This window comes from Streptopelia decaocto (assembly GCF_964273445.1).
Source record: "Streptopelia decaocto genome assembly, chromosome: Z".
Classification (NCBI taxonomy): Eukaryota; Metazoa; Chordata; class Aves; order Columbiformes; family Columbidae; genus Streptopelia; species Streptopelia decaocto.
The window spans coordinates 19,830,797-19,845,549 of NC_138657.1; the positions used below are offsets into that span (position 1 = coordinate 19,830,797).

Sequence of the window (14,753 nt, forward strand, 5' to 3'; positions counted from 1 at the left end):
CAGCAGCACCCAGTACAGTGGCACAATCACTTCCCTAGTCCTGCTGGCCACACTATTCCTGATACAAACCAGGATGCTGTTGGCCTTTTTGGCCACCTGGGCACACTGCTGGCTCATGTTCAGCTGGCTGTCAGTCAACACCCCCAGGTCCTTTTCCTCCAGGCAGCTTTCCAGACACTCTCCCCAAACCTGTAGTGCTGCCTGGGGTTGTTGTGACCCAAGTGCAATGTTTTTATCAATTCTAAGAAGGAATAATAAAAACAAATTGGCTTGAGCTTCTGTGTAAAGAAACAACATCCTCGGTGTATCACCATCATCATAATTATTATTATTGTTTTTACTGTGATTTAAATGAATTTTTTTTACTGAATTTTTTTTCTATTTTCATGGAGTCACATGTTTCTATTTGAATGCAGAATTGTGAAAGTTCTGTTATTAAGATCTGATTACTGAAAGATGCTATTCCTGCATATCTTGGTTTTCTATAGAAAAGTGCTGTTTTGTCTGTACAGATTGCTAGGTGGGTGCCCAGTATTGATGCCCAGGCCATCATTGCCTCAGAGACTTTGTTTCCCCTAGGGTTGTGTAATGGCTGGAGAAAGCATTGGTGGTATCACCTCTTCTCACTAGTAATTCAGCAACCCCCAATCTTTTGCAGTAGATGCTTTCATTTTTTGGGGAAGGAAGGGAGGAAATAAAGGAAGCAGGGAGGAAAGGAGTTAGGAAAGGAGTAGTATTCCTAGGTCTTTACTTCAGTGTGAAAGGTCTTTCCTTTTCTGTACTTGGAGTTTTTACATGAGTTAGAAGGGCCAAGTGCAAAATGCAACCTGCTTTATTTATGCTAGGATTTTCTGTTGTCATGTGTAGAGTGATGTCTCTTTTTCCTGCTGAATATTATGCAGGAGAGAAGGAACTCTTTTAATTAGAGTGTTGGGAGAATGCTCAGAGCTGTGTTATTAACCTTTTTCTAATGAGAGTGTGATGCTAAATCCACAATGTGACTTCACTGTTGGCAATCTTCTCCTACATTTCACTGTTTTCTGTTAATTTTAGTTTGACTACGCTAAAACATTTCTGATATAATAAAACAACATATATATGAAAAGAAGGTATTTTACAGCTAATAGAGCTTGTGTCTTACCTTGCTTTTCTTTAAAGCTTTGGTGGGCTTGTGGAAAGGGGAATAAAGGTTACTATGAATACTTTTATTTTGAGTTGATTTAACTTTGAATTAACTTGTTAACTAAGTAAGAAGGGTTAAAAAAAAAAGTGGAAACTAAAAATGTATTTTCTACAAGTAAGAAAGGCCAATACTAACAAGAGCTGGCTTAACAGTTCAGAAAAGACTGCTGGGATTCGGTTTTTGTTTTAGGTGGTTAACTAGTGATTTTTGCTTGTTCCTTAAGTATCAACGTTCTTCACAGCTTTAGGAGCCAGTATAAACTTTTTTTCTGGGCTTATATTTTGGACTTTCACGGAGATAATTTAAATATAAAATTAGACTACTTTATTAAATATAATTTACTTTGCAGTATTCCTGAATCTAAGAATTCCTCTTCCTTAAGTCCTACTGGTTGAACATAAAGAAGCAGCATGGTGTTTTTGTTTTGTTTTCATTTTGTGTGTGTGTGTTTTGTTTGTTTGGTGTGTGTATTATTTTTTTTTTTTTGTCATTCAGTTCACTTTTATGTTCTGGTTGTGATTTAAAGTTTACTTGAAAGGTTTTAATAGTTTCCTGCTGTCATCTGGCTTCTCTAAGTGAAAAAGCAGATGTGTCATTCAAAAGACATCCTTGAGAACATAATCGTAACTTATAAATAAGAGATTGGGTGAGCTATCTCATTATCAAAGGGTGGGATGGAGTGTGAACTTGCAGTACATCTACAGTAACCACTGTGTACAATTGTTTTGCTGTGATAAAAATAAGGTGGTTTATCTTTTGAAAAAGATCTATAAAACTCTCTTAAGCTTTTCATATTTTCTGCTAGGTGATACCAGGCTTTCCAGAGCAGCTGATACAGTAAATTCATAGTCTCCTGTACCCTGAGGCAACTTGGTTGTGCACCCATTTCCAAAGTTACAATAATCCGTTTAAGCCCAAAATTTAAAAGGTGAAGATAAGTTTATGTTGGATAAAGGATAACGTTACAGTGAGACCAATCCAATACAGATACTTGGATTTTGATCTGGAGTCAAGCTAGGAATGTTATTATTTTTATTACAAAAGAGGTGATGTTAAAATTAAATTTGCTGTGTCTGGGAGCTTAGATGTAGGAGTCTTATAAATCAGACTGTTTAACAGGATGGTTTTCATGTTATGGAGCTTGTGTGTAGCAATCTGGCACAGTTTGAGATGGAAAATTCAGAAATAACCTATTTCAGCTCGATATATTCCCATACCTTAAATACCTGAAAGAGGATTTTTAACAGTCTGGCAAAAATCCCCAACTGTTTACATGTATAAATAAAAGATTATCGATTTATAATTTTGGCATATAAATGTATAAATGGTTTTGCAATGCTCAGAAATCCACTCTTTGCCTTTAGCTGTAAGTCTTCAGGAACAACTCTTATCTAGTATTTCCATTTGATTCAAATACTTGAATTAATTTCTAAGTGCTAAAGTCTCTCTCTTCTTTCTGTGTTGTTCTAGGATGTTTTTGTATTTAGACATGAACTTGCTCTCCTAAGAGTATCTGCCTTCATGGGTCTAATAATATTAGGTGGAATAAGTGGACTCTTTTACACTCAGTTAATGGGTATTTTCACCGTAAGTATCTAATTTTAGAAGTATTTATTAGTTTTATTTTGAATAAAATTGATAAAAGCAGATTGCATTTATGGGAAGAATAAGAAATGCACTATGAGGCATCTACATGGTATGTGCTCTGTCAAAACTCTTGTCTCTGTGGAAGTCTCCAATAAGCCTTCTAAAAAACAAGTGTCTAATAATTCACCTATCAAGGCAGTTTCCTGATTTGTATTAGTAAAATAAAGCCATACATTGTTCTGGAATTGTGCAGTGTATAAGGTACGTATTTGTGGGTTTTGATTTTTGTTTTTATTTTAAGCTCTTCTGTGCCCTGGTCTCAATTATACTTTGTGACAGTGAGACTCACTGATAAATCATACTTCCTGAGAACACAGACTTTTTGTAAAGTATTTTAATAAATATGGTTACATTCATATATCTCAGTTACTAAACTGTGGAATGGGATCATGTGCAATTTACAGTCCAAATGCATATTCTGTATTTAAAGGCACAGAAAAAAAAAAACTGCATGGAAAGATTTTCCAGTTAAATGAATTTGGTAATGTAATAAATATCTGCAAGAAACAAGCTTTTGTTGCTCTAATATCCTGTTCTGGACATTAGAAGTTAACCACTTCCAGTGAATTCTTTAAAGTTATATTGAGAATCCATAGAAGCATTCAAAGTACTGAACAGTGTTGAACAGAGAGAGTATATTAGTTGGATCTGTACATGTCTGAAAGGGTGTATGATCTGGTCTGCAAAATGTTTCTTTACATATAGTAATATACAAGATGACAGCATCTTTGTGACTACAACTGACTGAGATCTGTCTGAGATTTCATTTTGGAATTACAAGGGTTTACACAGTATTAATCTTTGTAGATGCAGAATGGAAAACCTCCTAGCTGTATTATGCAATTCCTTTGTATAGAATAAAGGACAAAAATTGCTGTATAGTTTTTACTTCTGTTAGATAAAGCAATAATATTGGCCATCGTTTTTATTGTATTACCTTTACATAAATTTAGTGCCTTCTGGTCTTTGCGTGGCTATGGCTATGCTGTGTATTATTTTGCCATCCTCCAGCTGCTCTTCTGTCAATCCCCAGGTCTACAGATATAACTTTGTGCCCCTTTACAATGTGCTTGATTTCTGGTCCAGCATCTTGCTGACAGGTTCTCACCTCCCTGTTTAAATGCTGGCACACAGCCTTTGCATCTGTGTCTTCTAGAGCTGAGTTTTTTTCCTAATCTAATACTATGCCTTGCTGGGTATCTAGCTGAAGTGGTGCAGACGTCTGAATTCTGCTCACCCTCACTCCCAGTAGTGGGAGAGATGGAAACTCAGGAAGCCTTAGAGTACAGATGCTGAAACACGGATGTCATTTTAGTCTCTGTTAAATGGATATATGAGAATGAACGAAAAGCCATGCAATTGATACTACACTGAAATACAGAAATGATACATTCAGATACTATGAAATAAAAACTCTCAGACTGAACCTGATTCTGTCAGATACACGTGAAACTTGGGCCATTTCTGTTCAGACACAGGCTACCAACTCTGCTGCCTCTGCAGCAGGTGTGAATTCCCAGTGTGTTTTTTCACCGTTCTGAGCCTTAACACTGTCAGGCTGCTACCACCACTGCTAACTCTTATAAAGTGCTGTAAAGCTCCTTTATTCTGTGTCATTTGTATAGTATACTCTGACGTACATCCCATTGCATTTACTGAGCTGGCCACTACCCTGGAACAGATGTAACCTAATAGCATTTTCAAGTTCAGCCTCCTTTTATGTACTTGAATCATAATTCTGTGGATCACTGAGTTGCAGTGTGCCTGGATACCCCCTTTTGTCCTGTTTGCCAAACTTTGTGAAACAAACACAACACAGTGATTATGATAGAATCATAGAATGGTTTGGGTTGGAAGAGAACTTAAAGATCATCTAGTTCCAACCCCTCTACTATGGGCAGGGACACCTTCCAGACCCCGTTGCTCAAAGCCTCACCCAACCTGGCCCTGAACACTTCCAGGGATGGGGCAGCCAAAGTTTCCCTGGGCAGCCTATTCCAGTGCCTCCCACCCTCATGGTGAAGAATTTCTTGCTTATATCTAGTCTAAATCTGCCCTCTTTCAGTTTACAGCCATTACCGCTTGTTCTGTCACTACATGCTCTTGTAAAAAGTCCCTCCCCAGTTTGTAGGTCCCCTTTAGGTACAAGAAGGCTGCTGTAAGATCTCCCCAGAGCCTTCTCCAGACTGAACAACCCCAAGTCACTCGGCCTGTCCTCAGAGGAGAGGTGCTCCCTCTCATAATCTTTGTGGCCCTCCTCTGGACTTTCTCTGACAGGTGCATGTCCTTCTTATGTTGGGGGCCTCAGAGCTCAGCATGGTACTCCAGGTAGTGTCTCACAAGAGCAGAGTAGAGGGGGAGAGTCACCTCCCTTGACCTGCTGGTCAGGCTTCTTTTGATGCAGCCCAGGATACAGTTGCCTTTCTGAGCTCTAAGTACACAATGCTGCATTGTGTTTGAGCTTCTCATCAATCAACACCCCCAAGTCCTTCTTCTCAGGGCTACTCTCAATCCATTCTCTGCCCATTCTGTGTTTGTGCTTGGGGTTGCCCTTACCCATGTACAGAACCTTGCACTTTGCCTTATTGAGATTCATGAGGTTCACACAGGCCTACCTCTCAAGCCTGTCAAGATAATTCCTTCCCTCCAGCATGTCAACTATACTACATAGCCTGGTGTTTTTGGCGAAGTTGTTGAAGTTACAATCCATACCACTGTCCATGTGGACAACAAAAATGTTGATTGTGGACGCGGATGGACTATGAGAGGCAGATTCTGGAAAGTACAGACCTTCTGCATTAGGGCCTCTCATTGCACCCTACCTGTAACAGAGGGGCTACTGTGCTTGCATCATGTAGACAAGATTTTAGGTTTGGGATTCCTGGTTGGGATTACTGTGGAAGTAGAAATCCATTACTGGGATCTCCAAACTCTCAATTCATTCACACCACGTGAATGGTATTGCATTGCCTCATTGAAGAACATAGGTCATCTGATCCATCCCCCGCTCAAAACATTTCCATATCAGCAGCACAATCATCTGCTTCCTTTTCATTCCTTTCTTCATGAGTATAGAATTGGCAAGAATAAACAATACAGTCATTTTTAGGAAATCTGCTTGGGAACAACTAGTCAGAATTCAAACAAACAAAGCCAAATCTGTTTGGTGAGGTTTTGCTTAGTCTGCAAGTTGTGTCAGAAGATCTTTCTGTACAAATGGCTTTTGATTGTCAGCATCGTAGTGTGGGGATTTGTTTCCTCTGTAAGCAGTTACTAACAGCTTTGGCTAGCTGATGGAAAAGGCAGAGGAGAGGGCAGCAGGTGAGTGAGTAGTTTCTCTGCAGGCTTGCCAAAGACATGCCTGTCATGCATAGAATTGGGGAACAGAGAGGCTGGGTATACCCACCCACAGTGCTGAGCACACAGTGTGGAAGACATTCAAGTCCTTTAGAAGCTATGAACCGTGATCACTAAGAGACAGTGATGTTCCTACTGTGTTCTGTGCTGGAGTTACTGTTCAGCGTTTAACCTTCCTGTATAAACTAAGCAAATAGTATCTGAAATGAGTTCTGTTTAAAATAATGAATTAATCATGAAATTAAGCTTAGCTTAGTAGAAGGTAGAGATCAGAAGTTATTTAACAGAAGAATACAATCACTGAAGTGTAATAGTGCAGACTATTAATTTAAAAGAAACACAAACAGGCATGGATATGCACAGTTAAAGCATTCATGTTATATTAATTGCTGCATAGATGTTCTTGAGAGCATTAATTTCAGTATTTGCTAAATCTGCTCAGAGACATGTGCAAGAGAGGTGGACGAAAGTGTCAGCCTTGTGAAAAAGGTGAAGCAGGGCATCTCTTACTTGTGCTTGTACAAGAAGACAGATAATAAATGCTTTCCTAGTTTGTGCTCCATGCCTGTGTTTGCAGTTTAACATCAAGCCAAGATCAGTTCCACAGCTTCTTGGTAAAAGTTATTTTTAAATAATAGAGACAATCAGCATTGCATCTCCGTGATCTAAACTTTGAATTATACATACTGTTGCTAAATGACTCCATTAAGTTTGGGTTTGTTTGCATTTAACGTTATTTACCTTTATTTCAAATGCTGCCAAAATGGTATTTTTTGGAAAGAAAAGTAAACTCAAAGTTTATCAAACTTTGACTCTTTTATATTAATAGCGAAACTTCCTGATTCTCTATCAGGTAAATTTGGTTGATTGTCATTATATAATATAATTTTCCAGAAACCAAGCCAATAGCTTCTGTTTCATCTAAGTAATATAAAGCTAAGGCTACCTTTTTTCCCAGGAATGTTGGATGTGTATATTAAAAGAAACTCCAGTCCTCAGTTTTTCAGTATCTTCTATGTAGACTGTATGTTTTCTGCTTACCGTCAGTCTCACAGAAGCAACGTTGGATAATGAGACCACAGAGTTGGTCATCCTCCTTTAGCGTCATCAGTAGTGAGGAACTGGGACCTGAAATGGCAGCTTCATGCCTCATTGTTTATGGTTGATTTCCGCAATGGAGTGGCCCTGCTCAAATGTAAAATGATTGACATACAGTATGCATTGTGAAGTGTGATATGTACCCCAGGTCAGAACACCGGTGCTGATTCTTCATATTTACAACAGCTTATCCTTTTGCCACTGCAGCAAGACAGACAAGTTGAATGTATGGAATTAACCCCGCATTAAGCTGCCTTTGTATATAGCATTTTTATAAGCAGAGTTGCTGTTTTCTAGAATTGAAGTGATGGCTTGACAAGCCATAAGAATAAGCAGAAGTTTTTTTTAATAGGATTTTAAGGGGAAATACTGACATTTTTTCTTCTTTGATAATTTTTTTCAGAAGTTAAAAAATGTTTTCCAACTGAACATGTAATAGAAAGCATATATCTGACAATCTCCAGCGTGTTTTTCTGGCAAAGTGCTGTAGCTAAAACAGGAAAGCAAAGCAGCACGTTATGAACCGCAGGTGAAATATTCTGCCATGTGTGCTGTCTCTTTCCAGCATTCAGTGGTGTTGTGCAGTTGACTGATTTTCTGTGCCTGTCATTGCATAATGCTCATTGGTTATAAAAGTAGATCCATTATGTAAAAGTTCTTTACGAAAAAACTTCATGTAGTCTGCTGTTATCCTGTTACATGTGTGTTCAACAGATGCTAAGATGCTTGGAAAAAATGTGCTCTTTGGTAAAAATGAAAACTTTGTAACTTGTGCACTCAAATTTGGCTCTTGCACAGACAATATTCTTAAGGCTGTGCTGCTTGAGAAGGAGATTAATAGACCAAGTTACCTAACAGGCAGTAATTTCTCTGAGTACATTTACTACTTCTCTTGTCGTGTTATCACTGTTAGGGTATCATTAGCGCAGGACTATCCCTATCTCATCTGGAGGTCCAGGAAGCCAAATAACAAGGGAAGTGACTTCCTACAACGAGAGGAGAACAGCTGGTTGGCAAAAACTGTCCTTAGAGGAACTTTTGACATGAATTGTTCTGATGAAGAGGGGGGCAGCTGAGGTGGCCTCTGTATATGAGATTAGTGCTTTCTCCCTAGAAACTAGCATATGTGAGACACACTTCTAGCAGAAGGGGCACATGGCTCTCTTCATTCTCCTTCTTCAATTGCTTTCACCAAGCTCTGTTTGCCTTTACTGTCATCATTATCCTGAATTTTAACACTTCTTCCAGCATGTACCTGAAATCTCTCTTGGGGAACTTTTATTTAGATCCTTTGGAAACAGAGGTATCTAAATTCTCTCTAATGCAGAAGTCTCTGAAATAGGGAGAAAATTAGGATGCTAATTTAGGAACTCTATGATTCTCAGAAGATGCTCTTCATAAAATCTCAGCAACAATTATTCTTCTTACTTACAATTTTAATGTTTCTAGAGAACTGTGTGGAAGAAATCAGTTTCACCCGTGAAGAGAGTGCTATCTGATGTAATTTCCAAAATGATCATGCATTTATATCGAAGGCCTGCATTTCTTTCATTCTTGGTGCTTGCTTCTTCATTCTGCTATTCCCTGTAATTGCTTGTAGCGCAAATTTGAATTTTATCTTCCTGACCTGGAAATGAGGCTGTAATTCTTATATTCTCAGGCAGCATGATGTTTTTTAATGACACTGCTTGACAAGTAAAACATGCTTAGCATGAAACTGTAAGTAAAAGACAGAACAACAACAAAGAAGTTTTTGTCAGTTGCATCCTAGAAGAACTAAATGTTCTCCTACTGAGAATAACATCTTATTAATATACTTATTTATTTACTTATCTATCATTTACATATGTATGTATGTATCTATCTATCTCTCTATTTTAAATTTTTGATACCCCTTACTTCAGATTACTTCTAGATGCTTGTACTCCTGCAAGCAATTGTTCCTCCTTTGCCTCAGCCTCTACAGGATAACAAGATAGCTCTAGTGTAGACACTTTCAAACTCCATGAAGGTAGAGAGGTATTTATTTATATGGTGGCTTGTTGTAATAGTAAAAATATTATTTATAGATAAATTATGTTTGTGTGAGATAGGTAGTTACAGTTTAGAAAGTTGTTGAATTTTGCACAAAAAAAATCCTAAACATCTGCTTTCTTGTGCAACTACTGCCTATGCCTATTTATGACATTGCACTGCAATGGCAAATGCAGGGTTATCTGGGAAAGAACGCTTTGCACTTAACATAGAAGAAGATCTTGAGGCAGACGTATCTGCATTACTCAATTTTGTTTCCAATTACTTTTTTCTGTAGTTATCCTCACATCAAATAATTTAATTGGAAGCTAAATAAAATCGCATCAAGAAACTTTCTTGTTTTCTCAAGACATATTTTCTTGACATGTGCTTTTTAAGAATTCCTCTTTCGTGTGACATTTTTATATGTAGCAGGTGCTTGTTTTCCTTAAAAATGCATACTAGCCTATTTATTCAGAAGAAGAGGCATAAGTTCACCTAGGGAAAAAAAAAAAAGTATATTCTGTCAAGTACAGATTGTTTCTGATTTATGATTGTAGGAGGTAAAGAGCTGCAGCTCAGGCTCTTTTAAAAAGGTGAAACTATCAGGATGTGTGTGTGTTTATTAGCATGAGACCAAATCTGGCATTTGGATTTCGCTCACTTGCCTTCCATTTTTGCTTTAAGAAAATACTTCTGCATGTCTTTTCACATCACTTCAACAGTAAAATGATGTTAAAAAACAGTTTTTCTGTTTATATAGTAGGATTCTGTCACTGATTGTGTTTGATCTTCAAGGCATTACTGTAGAACAAGTAATAAATAACATGGTATGCTTTTTTAAACAATGATTTGTCTGATTATTTTTATATTTCTTCATCTCTAGTGAGGTTTTAAATTGCACCAAGTGCTACTAAGAAGTATTGAGTTTGCTGACCATTTTTAAGGTGGATACCTTTTTCATATATGAGTTTTCTTCCTCTCAAGATCTGTGTTGTTCTTTATTTTGCTGGCTGCCACCTGTCTGAAGCAATCAGCCACTTCTTTCCCTTCCTCTCTACAAAAGGAAAATCCTGTCTTCCCATGGATGGTGGAAGGTAACAGGATAATCAGTTCAGCAGTGATCCTCTGATGTCATTGTGGGAGCCCTGTAAAAGCAGATTATCTGTGACCCAGATAAAATAATTAGAAATTACTTGGACACTTACAAATAACTGATCTACTAATCTCATTTCCAAAGTTAAAAAAGGCCTGTCTCTCAACATAACACTACCAGATGTTTCAGTTAAACAGCATCCTTTGCAGACACTAATCTGAACCCTAATTTTAAAGGATTACCTTTGATTGTTTTTTATTTCAAATACTAAACAGTTTCTGTTTTCATTTTTCCATATGTTCAAACAAGGTGTTTATATGGAATTAATGAAATTTTCTTCATTTTTCCACTATAGTCCATCAAATATGATTTTATGTGATTTTTGTGTGTTAGTATTGTAGAGAAAAACTTTTCATTTCAATTATTTAGTAACTAACTTGTTTCTCTGGGAAAGAACTATGTAATGGTTGGGCTTTTATGAATTCAGTAGCTACCATGTGGCCTTTGTACAAGTTAGTGAATGTATTATCATAAACTAAGTGGACAGTGACTTTATTAATTTAATTAATGCTACCAGGGTTTCCTGTTAATTAACTGTTTGAATGGTGTACAATGATATGCCAATATCTTGGTGCATGAGTACTGTGTGTGCGCGATAGAGGAGAAATTTCCCTTCATTTGCTTTGGGGAAGGTGGAAGGATGGAAAGGAAGACAGTTTAACAGCTGATGTTCAACAGTCTGGTGCAAAAAATGATGTCTACCACATAAATTTGTCATCTTGGAAGCATTTTAAAAGGTTGATATTTGTTAGGTACTGTGTTTTATTATTGTGGCTGTGTTTCTTCTTTTCACCTTCAAGTAGTAAATGTATTTCAATAGCTATTTTTTGTTGTTCTTGCAAACAGATCCCTCTCCACATGAACATCGTGAAGTTACTAATTGATACATTTTAACTATTTTACTTAGTGGGGCCGTGGTAAAGGACATTATTCATTCTGCTCAGGGCTTCACTTCTTCACAAAAAGCCAAAAAGTTTCCTTTTAAGGAAACTGGGAAAATATGGAAATAATACAAATTAATTTTCTGATATATTTATCCCAAAGGAATATTTTCAAGCAGTTTAACTTCTTTAGTAGTATCATTTCATTAAATAGTATAATACAGAAATTAAATACAAACAATAAAAATACAGGTGAAAAAATTAAAATTCTTTGTGTAATCAGTAAGGCGAAATTTTACAAAGGCTGAAATGCAAAGTAATGAAAATAAAACTGCAGTTATTCTGTTAATAAAAGCAAAGGCTTTTTAATTATTTGCATATTTCGTAGTGTTGATCCGTTGCTTTTTTTTTATACGGTGTACTAGTGATCTAGTTATTTTTGTCTTTAAAAACAAGTATCTTGTAATTAAAAATATTTGTAATAATATCTTTAATCAGATAATCTATTAAATACTATTTTGATTAGTGAAATATTAAGGGCTTTTCCTGTGTTTTTTTTTTTTTTCTCCAAACATGGCAGAAATGTAATCAAGGAAATATTAATCCTCATAATGAAATTTAGCACAGAAGAAATTAGGATCGAGAGGGGAAATTAGGATTCCCAGGCAAACATATTCTTTACCTGGCTATAATAAGTGTAAGATACAAAGTAATTGTAGAGGAAAGCAAAAGGTACATGCACTATAAACTTGAATAGTAGTCTGAAATTGGTGATGTAACAGAAAATAAGTCCATTTTAACATTTTCCTGTCTGTATCTTCCCCAGTATTCTTATCCCTTCCCCTTTTCCTGTCTCTAATTTAATCCACCTGCAGGTAAATCTGTTAGAATACTGCATAAAGTCCTGTATGTTAAATTGTCAGAGATTAGTGATGCCCTGGTCTTTGAACGGGTTTTGTTAACTGTGTAGAGGCTTTTGTACCTTTACCTTATTTTTCTGAAGCAGACTAGTAACTTATTTAACATTTTTTGTGAATGCATCCTGACAGTCTTAAACATCTATTTACCATCAAACTACAATTTCAGTTTATTTTAAAAACCTCTTTCATGAGCTATTTAAAATGTAAGAATAAATTCAAGAGTAAAACACACTGAGTGGCAACAGATCACATCTGTTTTATTTAGATCACTGCAGTTTTAGGCGAAGTGGGAATACTTTTACTGGAATTAATTATTTTCAATAGTATTAGGGAAAAGTGTAAGTTATAAAATTTAATCAAAGAGATTTTATACTTTGCAGAGAGTCAAAAATATGCCAAAAATATCCCCTGTTCATCACTCAATGAGGAAGTCCTTTTACAACGCCATTATTTGCTAAATAGTAAGGAAGTACCTTTAACCAATTAAAAAGTAGTAACTATAATAATGATATTTGGGTGTTCTGGGGGCTGAGTACATTTTGTTTAAATGTTGCTTGTCAAATTTAAACATAGGATTGTTAAAATGACTTTTCTGTGAGGAAGGCCGACAGCTACTCTTCCTAAGCATTTTTTTTCTCAATATGTTTGTCTTAAGAAGGTATTTGTAAGTATCAAGAAAAATAGTAAGTTTTGTCACATGTCTGGCTGTTATGAGCTATCTGCACCTGTTATCCACACCATAGATTTGAAATAGACTGAAGAAAAGAGATCTGTTTATATCATCTTTGTAGAAGTGTTCCTAGTTTGTTATCAGAGATTTTCTTTTCATTGAACCATTTTCTCATATCTGACAAGTACATTGGAAATCTATTTAACTAAATATTTAAATAAATTAATCAGAGCACAGAGGAGTATAGGAGTATTCCCCAGATACAACATAGTGTAGCTTCAATTTTAATTTTGCACACAATTCTCTGATTAGGGATCTAAAGTTAAAACTGAACTAGTAATTTTCAGGCTGAACCTAATTGTAAGTGATAAAATTAGTCATATTATGTGAGAAGTCTAGGTTAAGAAAACAATGCTAAAAAGTGGCCAAATATAAACCCAAAATGTAATTAATGCCAAAAGGGAAAATTCTGAAATATGAAGTGTTCTTTCTGTGAGGTGTTCAGTATTTTAAATTCTTCAGTTGCTCAGCTGTCATTTACATACACACAATGAAAGGAGGTTAGGTAGAATGTATTGTTTGGGTAGAGGACATGTTGTCTTGCACTTTCAGATAAAAGCAATGGCTGCAAATTCAGGAAGGCTTGTAAGCTTTGTTTGTTTGTTTTCTCTTTCTGCTCTATCATACTTTCCTGCTGCTTCTTATATACTGAGTATGTGAAAATCTTCTATTAAGAAAATGTTGCATAATACTTACATTTCTTCCATTGGAAGTATAAGCTTAAAGACATGTATTGATTACATGTTACTTTAAGAAAACACAGAAGAAAAATTGAACCTGAGATTGTGGCTGCATGCTTTGGAGTTAGTCCTGTGAGTTACAAATTACAGCCACTCCTTGGGAAAACATGAATCAGTAACAGGAAAATATTCTTTCCATGTACTTCTTTCATGATAAATTAGCTCATGATGAATCCCATCCTATAGCACAGTTTGTTAAACAGTGCATGTCATATTAAAAAAAAAAAGAAAAAGTTTTTCAGGCAGTTTGTTATGCTAATCAAAAATATAGATGTGAAGGATATATTCCTATTAGAAGCTAATGCAGGTGCATTCATTTGCAAATGAATCTTAAGTTGGTCTGTAGAATTTGGCTGGTGCTCTTCTTTATGTCTCTCTGTCCATCTTGTAACAGTCCTAGCTGTGGCAGTAGCTTACTTCGCTTAGACAAGCTGCTCTTACAAACTCGTAGCAAGTCCTCAAAACAAACAAACATTCCTCATCCCCTCAGCAGGCTCTGAAACCTTTGCCCTTTTTCTCTTATTTTAAAGTGGTGTGTTGTTATTGATTGCTGTGTTTATTTCCTCTAATTTCTTTTGCCTTTCTCACTAAGGTATGATTTTATTTCCTAGTTGCTCTAAGATACTTATCAGCAGCTATGTATCCCTGAATAACGAGGTGCAGGAACAGTAGCTGTTTCCCATCTGGATAATGACTTTGGGGGTCCAGATGACCCATCTTGTGAAATTAATCAGTTGTGGCTTAGTTAATTTTGTCTTGTATACAATTGTAAATTTGGAGGCAGGGGGGGATGGTTTGGACATAGAGGTTACTAGATCTCAACTGAAATGCCATGTTTCCTCATATCAAGTTATTTTCAACTTTTGAATGAGTGCCAGTTCTCCAAAAGGTTTTAACATCAGCATTAGCTGTGCGTCTGGGAAAAAAAAAAAAAAATCTTAGTGGAGTTCTATTTGTATTAATAGTAATCCAAGCTGATAGTAGATGCAGACAGCCAAAGCCTCTTAGGCTGAACACAGTAATACCGA

The 14,753-nt window shown here is 36.3% G+C and overlaps 1 protein-coding gene across 2 annotated transcripts in view; it reads left to right on the top strand.

The window, feature by feature from the left end:
• ZDHHC21 (zDHHC palmitoyltransferase 21) overlaps nucleotides 1-14,753 on the top strand; it is a 47,583-nt gene that overhangs the window by 21,884 nt on the left and 10,946 nt on the right. For both annotated transcript variants that reach the window (XM_082074976.1, XM_082074977.1), the window contains exon 7: nucleotides 2,654-2,770. In XM_082074976.1, coding sequence (XP_081931102.1) covers nucleotides 2,654-2,770 — 117 coding nt within the window. The remainder of the gene's footprint in view (nucleotides 1-2,653; nucleotides 2,771-14,753) is intronic.